Source organism: Ambystoma mexicanum, chromosome 8 (genome assembly GCF_040938575.1).
Source record: "Ambystoma mexicanum isolate Mex_15411 chromosome 8, UKY_AmexF1_1, whole genome shotgun sequence".
NCBI lineage: Eukaryota > Metazoa > Chordata > Amphibia > Caudata > Ambystomatidae > Ambystoma > Ambystoma mexicanum.
Genome location: NC_090929.1, coordinates 856,867,152 through 856,879,268, shown reverse-complemented (window position 1 = coordinate 856,879,268; position 12,117 = coordinate 856,867,152). Strand labels below are relative to the sequence as shown.

The 12,117-nt window shown below is 44.8% G+C and overlaps 1 protein-coding gene across 1 annotated transcript in view; it reads left to right on the top strand.

Moving 5' to 3' along the window:
• Positions 1-12,117, top strand: part of SGPL1 (sphingosine-1-phosphate lyase 1) — a 744,463-nt gene that overhangs the window by 419,685 nt on the left and 312,661 nt on the right. The window contains exon 10 of the mRNA XM_069610737.1: positions 928-1,074. Coding sequence (XP_069466838.1) covers positions 928-1,074 — 147 coding nt within the window. The remainder of the gene's footprint in view (positions 1-927; positions 1,075-12,117) is intronic.

Genomic DNA, 12,117 nt, shown 5'->3' with positions numbered 1-12,117 from the left:
TCCCCTCAGAACATTCCTCTGCGCCTTCTTTAGTCCCCATGGTTAGGGCTCCTCACTCCTGTGCAGACTCTCTGCAACCTGCACTGGATTTCCAAGCCATGCAAATCCCCTTCACTGTTAATTTGCATCAAGTTAATCTTTCTGTAGTTATTCAAATATGAAGTTTGTTTTTTTGCTTCTGGAAAAAGCTCCTTTTTTGTATTTTTACCCCAACCCTGAAATGTTTTGTAATGCATGATTTCCATAATCTAAATACCATTCCATTAAAAAAGTGTTGAACAAAGAATCATCCCTGGGATCACTATCCATTAATCTGACCTAGTGCAAAGGGGGGCACTTGTGCGCTTTATGAAAACCTCAAACATTACATAACAGCAGAAGTGATGGAAGACTTGGATGCACTTCAAGCTCTTCAAAATGTCACTGCATATATTTTGTTTCTGATCAGCTCCAGTCTAATTTTTTTATGTGCAAAAGGTTTCATCCCTTGTTGGCCTACTTTTAAAAACACACAAAATGCAAACTTGCATTGTACCATCTTGGCATTAGATTTTCAGTTGGTCCAATACAAGGTATTGAACCTTGGATTTTGTGATTATATTATTTTATTCCTGAGCCTTTTTACTTTGTTACAGCTTTCGGAGTTTGATGCTCTCAGACAGGGATTTGTATTATTGCATAAATCAAATGCAGGAAAAACCACATGGTATGCACCTGTATTTTGAAAGTTGATAAGTGGATGTTGGGGAATTTTCTTTTCTAATAAACTGGTTATCAAGCATCATATCAATTTTGAGAATTTAAGTCGATATATAAGTAGTACATGCTGAAATTAGAAAATGTAAGGTGAGAAGGGCAAATCAAAAGGACAAGAATTGTATGTGTCCATGTGTAGTTCCTAACTTCTAAAGTATTTATTTTTTACAGGTGGCCTTGAAGCATCACATCCCGTTTCATGTGGATGCTTGCTTGGGTGGATTCCTTGTTGTCTTCATGGAGAAGGCTGGATTCGCCCTGGAGCCGTTCGATTTTAGGGTCAAAGGTGTAACAAGCATTTCTGCGGATACACACAAGGTGAGTGATAAAACCATGATAATACAAATTACTACTGTCCCGTCCCCTTCCTCCATACTTCATGTGGTGTACCTCGCTAGGGATGCACACAGAACCTTTTTTCACTTAAAGCTTTTCCCCTTTAAATTTAAAGGCACACAGAAGCGTGGTCCCAGGAGTGTGCGCTCTGCTGACCCTGCCCTCTGCACCTCTCCTCAGTCCCCTTTTCCATGTCGACGTGAGCAGACCTTCTTCACTGCACTAGTGGTTAAGACCTTTTTCCTTATAATTCAATGCATCGGCAATTCCCTAGGAAAATGTATTTCCAATTTATTTATTTTTTTTGCATTTTTACAGGCCTCCGGTGCCTCGCCGGCGCATGTTGGTCCAGGCTGGCTTCAGTCGGTGCCCGTTGTGCGACCGGTCATTCCAAGCATCGGATACTCATGTGCTCTTGGCTCTAGTGCTTGGGGTGAGCATCACTGTTGATAAGACTGCTCAGCTTATGACACACTCACCCCGCGGTCATCTAAGAAATGTCTGGCGAGGTACAGTGTGGTACCCCCTCCATACCGAGGCATGACTTCACCCCAAGGGTTGAGTGGTGGCCAATGTACACACCGCACATGTGGGATACGGCATACCCAGTGCCGTATGTATCGGTCCCTTATACAGAGGCAAGCTATATGCAGTCCAGGCAAGGGACCGGTAGGCCATAGCAACCACGTCCACTTCACCAGACCGTGCGTCCGCCAGCAAATGGCAGGGCTACATAAAGACCTCTTAAAGGAGATGTTGCTCGTGCCTCCTCCCAGCCACCTGCTCCTGCTCCAGTGCAAGTACCACTGATGGCACAACCACAGGCTCCGCTACAGGGCCTCCACCCTCCCAGTTACGTTTGCCCCGCAACCACTGCCAAGGGCATAACCAGTACCGCAAAGAGTACCAGAATCCCTGCTGCAGCCGGTCTCCCAGCAGCCGGACACTACAGGCCTGGGCTCTGCGTTCCCCGCAACAGGGCCTCGATCAGGTGGGTGTGGATCCTCCTGACACAGACTGGGATGTGACCGAGGGATCCACATCTGCTAGAGCCTTTCATGACAGGCTAACAGGTTTAGCACAGTATTTAGGAATAGCGCAGCCGTAGCAAGAACAGCCAGAGGCAAGGTTCTTTGCGGAGGTTCTTAAGTTAAGGACATCAACTAGGTCAGGAGTACTTGTGAGTAGTCGGGAATGAAACTCAGACACATTAAATATGGTTTTGGCTAACGACTTTTATTGAGGAAATAAAAGGGGTTGGGGGGGAAAAGGCCTTGTTGTCCCTGAGCTAGAGGTGTTTCCTACTCAAAACGTAAGGGCCTGTCGGTGTCAGAATGTTCAAAACAAAACAGTCCTGTGTCCAAAGTTTTATTCTGACACTCAAATTCTAAGGAAATAAATCCTAAATTGTAAAGGATATTGTCTTTGGTTAAGTGTTTCAAAAGTGTTCAAATAGAAATTAATAACTCCAACATAAAGTCTCTCAAGGATATTGCTCCTTAATACAGAGGGTATCTCCCTTCCCCTGGATTCTTCACAATTTCTTCACAATAGTTCTAGTTTTTTCCTCTTGTTCAACAACAAAGTCACATATATATATCTGTCTATGGCCTTTAGATTGTTTGGATATCTGGTATATACTCTCTTGCCAGGGTTGCGGTTTCCCTACATTCACACGCATAACATAAAACTTGTGATTACCTGGTATACTTTCTTGCCAAGGATTCTTGTATTTGCTTTTTTGTTGGTTTATAAGAGCACAGCTGTAACTACCTGGTATGCTTTCTTGCCAGGACCTCTTGTTTTAACACACTTATAAGGGCCTGGTATACTCTCCTGCCAAGGCGTTTTGTAGTTGGCCGTCTCCAACTCCACCTTTGGTAGCTAACTTAAGTTAGCCCTTCTGGCTAATTCCTTTAGTCCATAATAGAATGCCTCATTAGTGTTTTGCTCACACTTCCAATCATTCACCACTTTAGCATTGTGGGAAAATGTATATTGTCCATTAAAGATTCCCTTCTGAGGCATGTGCGCTTTTAACTTCTTGCTTTCACTATGAAGAAACCATTTCCTCCCTTTATCCGACTTGGATTGTTCAATGTTTAACATACAGCGTGTTCGCCAATACGCTCCGGTGCTCACTTCATCCCAGTGTGCACTCACTGGCTCTTCCTGGCATCTCGTATTCTGTCTGCAGCTCGCTGATGACGGGCGCTGAATTCTCTCTCCTTCGTGATGCTTGGCCTTCTGTTTCCACAGCTCTCATTGCTCTGGCTCGTCTGTTCCTCTCCTTGCAGCTCTCCGGTAAGCTTCTCTTTGCATTGTTCTACCAGTGAATACCCAGTAGCACTGCTCTCGCTTCGGGTGTTCCCGCGTGGATTCTTTTTTGCGTCCTCTACTGCTCAGCGTTGAGCCGGTTGGCTCCAACATGCTTCTTTTTGTTCTCCGGACACTCAAAGTGCTGCAGCCCGCTCCCACCAGCAGTCTGCCATTTCTTCTTATGATATTCTTTTAAACATCCCGGGCACATGTGTATGCTCACAACATCTAGAGCGTTGCCTGTGCTCTGCATGCCTCCATTCCTCTTCTTCGTCTCAGTGTTAAGGTGTTTCTGGGAATAGTAGTTTCCTTTTACTAACTTGCATGACATCATTGGAGTAATTAATGGTTTTAACATGTCCTGAGGATGAATACATGTTTGAGAGTGAATCTGAAAACTAAGGAAATTCAGCATTCTCCTTTGAGGGAGCAGGGAAAGAACCACAATATGCTTTAGGCTGTTGTGTATGGGAGATTCATCCTGCAAGCGAAAAGGGGGATATCATTTCTCATCCTTGGACAGCACCATTTCCTCCCGGAGGTTGTTTACTCACATGTTATCTGCCTTCATATAGCCACGACCATGGTCGCGATCAGGTAGCAGCTGCTGTCCCCTGACCACATGGGAGAACGTTACCCCCGGGAAAACAGTGATGAGTCCATCAGATTCATTACATACCCCTTCAAAAAGATGGGGTGGCGTTGAATAAAAAGGGCTGGACCAAGCCTCATACTACTCAGCTGACTAATAAAAGGCTAGACAAAAAGTAAAGGCAGGCAGGCAGACAGTGACACCATTCTGCTCTCAGGGCACTCGGAAGCCGCATTTGTCAGTCATAGTGGCTGCGTCAATGTACTCTAAGCCACAGGCGTCTACCGCCCCAACTACCACTACATCCCTGTTAGCAAAGGAAGACCGAGCATGGGAAGCCTATGGGAAGAAAGTATATCGTAATGCGGACCTACTTCTTAGGCAGACAAATACGGACACCAGGCTGGCAGCCGCTAACCAAAGGCTATGAAGAGAAATCTTAGATTTTCTGTCAGACCTTCCTATACACAAACGGGCCACATTCAAATCTGGGCTAGGGGAAGCCAAGGTGGTGACGCAGGACATGATGGAATCAGCTGTGGCCCATATACACAGCGGGATGGGCTATCTGCATAGCCATGGGCATGAGGCACTTGGCATGGATGAGGGCCACTAAGTTTAATGCAGACATCCAAGAGCGGATTCTGGACCTCCCAGATCAGACAGAAGGAGAATATTTGGTGGTTTTCGCGGTTTTCAGGAGCTCAGACAACACCAACCCAACCGGTCGGCTAGTCTGCATGTGTGCAAGCAGCAGCATTCGTCTACATAGGGATTCTTCCAGTAGCCCTCCCAGACCCCAGCCTCAGATGTTAAGAAACAATGAGACCGGTGTCCGGGTGTGCAGCTCTCCTGTCGAGGGGCAGGCTTACCTCTCAGTTCTGGCATGGACTTTTTGCAGACCTGTGGAGCATTTCAGTGGTCTTGACAGGTTTCCGTCTACCCATACCCTCCTGTCCCTCCATTCTCCCCACCCCTATTGCAGATCGGGAGCCCCACTCTGTGTAGATCTCGGCACTACTGGCCAACAGAGCAGTGGGCGAGGTTCCTCCCTCTCAGAGAGGATCTGGCTTCTACTCGATCTTTTTCGCAATTCAGAAAAAGAACCAGGTGGGCCTGAGAGTGGTGCTCGATCTGTCACTCCTCAACCTCTATCTAACCCTTCATAAATTCAAGATGGTTTTGCCAGCACTAATAGCAGGGGCCCTTTGTGGGGGATATTAGATGTGTTCCCTGGACCTCAAAGATGCTTGCCTTCATGTCCCGATATGGCAGCCTCATCGATGTGAACTCTGATTCACTGTTATGGGTCACTGTTTCCAGTACAAAGTACTCAGGTTTGGGTTGAATTCGGCCCCTCTGGTTTTTACCAGACCAATGAATTCGGGTGTGTGAAGAATCCTGCGGATCACTCAATGAAATGCTGCACAAAGTCTCCACCCAGGTGAACAGGCAAAGGCATACTCTTTCTGGTCCAAACCCTGGGCGTGGTGTACTGCGGGACGATCACCTAAGTGGAGACACAAGGCCCAGGATAGTGGGGAGATTCTGTGGGATGAGAACGTATTTATTCCTCTAAAGGGAGACTCTTACCACTGTACCAGAAAAGTTTATGGCTTACTGTCATTTTAATAACTCTAAACTTCCTATTAAACCTAGACTTGGAACACCAAAGCACATACTACCAAAAGGAAAAATCCTTTTGGTTCCTAAATGTCCTCCTCAATACAAAAGGTACACTACAAGAAATGACGGAAATGGTCCTTTCTAAATAATCTTCCTCTAGCAAAGTTAAAACCTACAGCCCCTCTGTTAGAATTACTAAGGGAATTAAATCTACCCTTAAAAATACTCAACAAGTAGAAAGACCTGATTTTGATGAATCGTCTACATGTCCCAGAATTGTATAGGGGCTGAGACGAAGTAGAGGGCTAAAGAAGCATGTAGATGTAGTAATTAGGCCTTACAACCTTTGCAAGGGTCAGGCAATGGAAACCATTGGCTCGCACCTGAAGCCAATTGCCAAACCTGTGAGGCATAAAAGGGTGCAGCAGTAGAGGGGAGAAGGAAGGAGCAGGAGTTGGAATGCTGGTAGCAGTAGTGACAGAGGACTAGGCTGGCAATTCACAAGTAAGTGTGATCCCAGACAGGACGCCTGAGCGTGGAGACAGCAGATTTCACCTGCAAGTTCTGAGAGGATCCTCTGGTGTCAAAGCCTGCATTGCTGTATCTTCACTGAGGAAGACGTGCTGAGTGTGGAGCTTTCCCCTGGTGCGTTGAGTGGCTGTGATTGCAGAGCAGTGACCATGCTGAAGCCTGAGACCCTTTAGCAGAAGGCAAACTGAGGTACCTGAGGAGAAATTGAGACTCCCAATTGACGAGATCGGACTGGAGGCACTTCTGCTTCAGAAGGGTGTGGGTCCCAAAAGTACCCAAAGCAGTAGTAGCAGTTGAAGTCAGGAAAGTGAAGTGCCTGCAACAGCAGTGTTCCTGGAGCTGGTGAGTGAAGCTCAGCGTTCAGGTTAACTCAGCAATGCTTGCCGGTAACTGTTACCAGATCAGGAGTAACTCGCACAAGTTCAAAAGTGAGTATAAACTGTTTGTCATTGCGGAAAGTTTTTAATAATGGAAATGTAACACGCGCACTATTAATGAGAGCAATAGTATTCGCGTAAGAAGATAAGCCTATTTCCATTGTTGAGCAATTTACTGTTGCATGGGAGGGGGGGGGTCACGTGTCTGTTATTAAAAGGGAACACCTGTTGAAAACCATTGTGAAAACTAACATGTAGCAAGTGAATAGTTTGAAACTGTCTGATATTGAATAGAAATACAATCACTGGCATCACTTCATGGTCAAAGATCTGTTTTAGAGTGGTCGCGTGCGCTTAAATTCGTTTTTTCTTTGAAGACTGAACATTTTAGTATTCGGAACATTTATTCTTTAAGTCCAGAAAATATTGTACTTACTAGAAGAACACAGATTACCCAAGCCAAGAGACAAACTCTTTGCATAGTGAAGCCAGTGCTATTGAGATCTATCCACCTGATCTGCAAGGTTCTTGAAGGTCCAGTGTCCTCTGTTGCAAGTGGGCATTGAAGCTGAAAAAGTGGCAATACAGCTTCAGGGCTGTTACTGGGACCAAGAAGTTGTGAACAAAGCTGGAGAAGGGAGCTGGGTGCTTGTAAAAGAGACATGCAGAAGAAGATGATCTGTAATGCTGAAGACCGCTGAAGTTGAGAGAAAGTCAGTCTTGGAGCAGAGGCAGGTTATACTTGTGTCAGTAAGGCAGACTGAAGAGGCAAATAGGCTACCCTGTTCTTGGAGTATAGGAAAGAGGGCCTTACCTACCTGTAGCGGTCGAAGTGTTTTGTCTTTATATGTCTAATAATTAAGTATAGAGTTGTAGAAGAAGCAGAAGTACCTGAAATGTGGTGGTGTATAAGCTGTCAGTGGATGTTGCATTGATGCTGGTGGAAGTAGTAGCATACTGTGGAACAAAGGAGATTGTTCCCACAGTAACAGTAGTAGTAGGGTGGTTGGCAAGAGGAAATCAGCAACCCAAAGAGAATCTTCTTGACAATGGTATCTTGACAGTTATACCAAATACAATGCATAGGTCTTATTCAATTGTAAAGTTGTAGATGAAGTGGTTGCTAACCTAATCTTTGAACTGTGGCAATTAATCTTGGAAAGAAGGCATCGAGGTTTACCATTGGTGCTATTGTGTTGGCTGAAATTGGAAGGGGGTCTTTTCAACTGAAAGCTGAAGACGTGTTACCTGTGGATTTTTGTTTGAACTTGTGTGTTGACTTGGAGCTCAAAAGAACTGGTTCAAAATGTTCTTTTCCTTTGAACATTTGGAGAATTAACTTTGGAAAACCCTAGGGGGGAAGTTATTTTCCCAGTACAGCTCAAGGTCATCCAAAATACTGTTAATTATTTTATGTTTATGATTTCCTTTGAATGTTTTGTGTGAGAGCCAGTGTGTGTGTTAGGAGTTATTCCCTTACCCTTTAGACCATTTAGGTAATTCCTTGATAGAGTAGGAATAACAAGGATTTATTTGCCAATTTTATCTTCAATAAAATGTCTAATCTTGAGAAAAACACAAGCACTTCTCCGCTTTGCATTACTGATCCCACACTGTTGCCTCAATACGCTGATGCGAAGGACACCATGTTTCCCTGTACCCAGACGACTGGCTGATCAGAGTGACGTCGCCAGGTGCAGAGCAACTTGGAGCACAGCGTCTCATGGGCATTCTGTACGAGCTGAGGTTCTCAATCAACCAGTGCAAGTCACAGCTAGTGCCCGCTCAGTCATTGTTTTTTCTGAGCCTATTGTGGGACATGCAGGAGCAAAAGGTTTTCCCTCTGCTGGCAAGGATCAAAGCGTTGAAGGCTTCTTTTTGTCATTTTCTAAGCAGAACATTGACAACTGCATGGTGGTTCCAAAACTTGCTGTGGATCATGGCGGTTTGCCTCCTAGCAGTCCCCTTTATCAGGCTCAAGATGAGAATGCAGTTGCATCTGGCGAGTTGCAGGAACCAAGAGAAGGACTCAGTCCACCAGGATAACCATACCTGGTGGACCTGCACCTGGGCCTCTTATGGTGAACAGAAAAGAACCACCTATCCCTGGGTATGCCGTTGTCAGAGTCCGGCTTGACTGAATTCCACAGGAGCTGATGCTGGCCCCACAGACCCTCACTAGGAGTTCACCTCTCAACCCTTAATTATAAGCTGAGCTGAAAACCCCAAGAAAGGGAAAGGGGAATTTGGATAAAATAACAACGGAGGCACTGCAGCCCTGCAACCGTCTGGTAGGCTCTGGTATCTGTGGTAAACAAATACACCTGGTTATTTATGTAATAAGAAAATTCTGTTTTCTAAAAGTATTCTAAAACTCTAAACTCATTACCTCTTAACCTCAGTAAAAGACTTAGAGGCTATTAATCTGTGTGTGATATCTTGTAAATGTCTCTTGTGTTGTGCATACAGTTCAAACCACTTAGTCTCTCTAGAATTCTAAAGTGATGGTTTTTTGCAAACACCATTTCTGGATTAAACTTTCCTCTTGCTTCAGAGTTTTCTTTAACCTTATGTAATTTTCAATGCTTTCATAGTGGCAGTCTTTCTCTGAAATATTGAATTCCATTTGCATAAATTACATTAAGAAAATAAGCATTCAACTTCCTGGAATATTGCTTCCTTATGCGTGTGAATAGTTTTCTTTATTTACATAAGAACGTATAGTTTCTTCATTAAATAGCGTGTGCGATAAACACGTAAAAATCAGAAGACGTGAAGAATTGTCCTCGCGTTAAAAATACACATGCGATACCTAGCAACACACGCGCTCGCGTTTAAAAATCCACACGCGATTTTTAGCAAACACACGCGCACGCTTTTAAAATCCACACGCGATTCTTAACAAACACACGCGCATGAAAAAATACGTACACGCGATAAAAATCACACGCGCTGGTTAAAAATGGACTCGCGCTCTATCGCTACCGAACTCACGCGGAGAGACGAAATGGATTTCACGTAAAACAGTTCACGCGCTTAAAACCACTCGCGCTTCACCAAAATGGACTCGCGCTCTATCGCAAACCCACACGCGCTTTTCCATGAGACGTCATTTACGTTAAAATGGACACGCGCTAAAATTCACTCGCGCAATCTTTTGGACACGCGCTCTATCGCTCCGAATACCCGCGCGTCTTCAAAAAACACGTAAACAACAACTTGCGAGCTCGCGCACACATTTAACAGTCTTTAAGAGCATTACACGCAATTAATTTCATTTAAACTCCTACGCATATCTTCAAACTTGTCTTCCTTAATAATAACCAACTGTAAATGTCTCTTTTCTCAAAATGACTTTGAAATTTGGTTAACTTTTTAAATGTTCTTAAAAAAATGAAAGTTCACTGTGACAATTTTAAATCTTTAAAGAAACGATCCCACCTGATGACTTCTTGTTTCAAATGGATCAGCAAACGAAATTCTTACTTCTTTAGTTGATCTTCTGAGCTCTGAAAAGGCCTTACTTAAGGAGCTTAACTAAAACCCAACCAGCCACTGAATTTCTCTGGATGAAAGGCAGTTTAGAATCTTGCTCACCTCCCAAGAATCAAACCCATTGTTCTCTCCACCAATCAGGCAAACCAAACATATCATTGTTCCTTTAACCAATCAGATTGAGTTTCTTTCGCTCCATCTTGACTTGGGCAAGCACAATGTTAATCCTATGAACAAACTGTTCCTGTTCCTAACCCAGCCAGTCCTGACAGCCGTTTCTACAATCGACAGTGTCTTTAATAACTGACTCATCACTAGAGGGATGGGGGGCCACCCTATGCAGCCACTCAATACACCATCTGTGCTCATGCATCGACATAGACAGCCATATAAATGTGTTGGAGCTCATAGCCATATAGCTAGTGTTGAAAGCCTTTCTACATCTGGTCAGGAACTGGGGAGTCCTTATACAAACTGACAGTACGAGGTGCATGCATTACATCAACAAGCAAGGGGGCTGATCCCCCTCCCCTGTGCAGACTGACCATCCAGATATGGGACTGGGCCATCTCTCACGATATCAGTGTGACAGCTATCCATCTTCCAAGGGACAGCAACGTGATGCAGACATGCTAAGCAGACTGGGAAAGGACAACACTTGTGTACAAACGCAATATATACATAAAATATTTCATTTCAACTATGAAAGTGAGATATGCCCCTCAAGTCCTGGACAACCCATTTCAAGCGTGCAGCCATCAGTCTGTGGATCTGATAACCACAGAAGTCCACAAAACATGCAAACAATTCTTGTACTGGATGGGCATGCGCTCTCTGGGGGATGCTATTCACCTGTCCTGGAACAACCTTTCGGCCTATGTGTACCCACCAACTCCACTAATACAGAGAGTAATGCGAAAAAGGTCAAACTTCCAGGGTCTTCGCCTCATACTAGTGGTGCCTAAGTGGCCAAGCAGAATCTAGTACTCACATCTGGTACGACTGGCCTCTCTGGGGCCAGTTGCACTTTCATTGATGGGAGCCACCCTACTCTTGCAACAGGGGGGGGGTGGAATGTCAAACCCTCCCCCAGAGAAACTAGCTGTAGCGGCTTGGTTCCTGAGAATGAGACTGCAGCACTTTGAGGAAAATCTGCAAATGATCCAAAAGGCGAAGAAGTAATTCATGCAGAGCCAATATAAAAGCAAGTGGACAAGGTTCTGTTTCTGGGCAACCGTTAACGGGATATGGCTTGTTCTCTGGACCATGTACTATAATTCTCGGCGCACCTGGCAAAGTCTGGAGGGCAGGTGGGCATGTGTGTGACATATCTGGCAGCTATAGGGGTTTATTTACAAAAACTGAGATTCCACGTCGAATCCAGTGATGAAGAGACTTCTTACTGGACTGACAAGGCTATATGCTCCAGTTAAGCGCTGGCACCCAGTATGGGATTTAAATGTGCTAAACGCTCTTGCGCATAAGCTGTGCGAGCCTATGGCTATGACTGACATTAGGGTGGTCACCATCAAAAGGGCATTGCTGGTTGGTCTCACGTTGGCACGCAGTCTGTGAAATACAAGCGCTAGTTGCGTCTGAACCTTACACTATCTTCCACAAGGATAAGGTTTTGCTTCTCACTCATCCAACATTCTTCCCAAAAGTGGTCTCGTCATTATTTTCGAACTAGGAGGTTGACTGCGGATTGGGGGGAAAAGGTGGAAGCACAGGAGCAGAAAGTATCCTGCACTGTCTCGATGTTAGAAGTACTCAAGTTATAAAAAAAATAAAAATAAAAAAATATCTGGAAAGTACAAAGGAGCTCTGAATGTCTGATGCTTTGTTTGTAATCTTTGGTGGGGAGGGGATCAAGGCTGGGCTCTGAAGCCTTGAAAGCTTCCATAGCAAGAAGGATGGCGGCTATTGAGGAAGCGCACAAGGGGCAAAACGAGGATTGTCATACGCCCATTCAATCAGGTCAAAGGCATCTGCCTTGGCAGGTCATCCGCAAAGCAGCGACATGGGCTTCCCCGTCTGCCTTTTGCAAGCATTATCTGGATAGCAGCACACTGTCAGATGCAGATT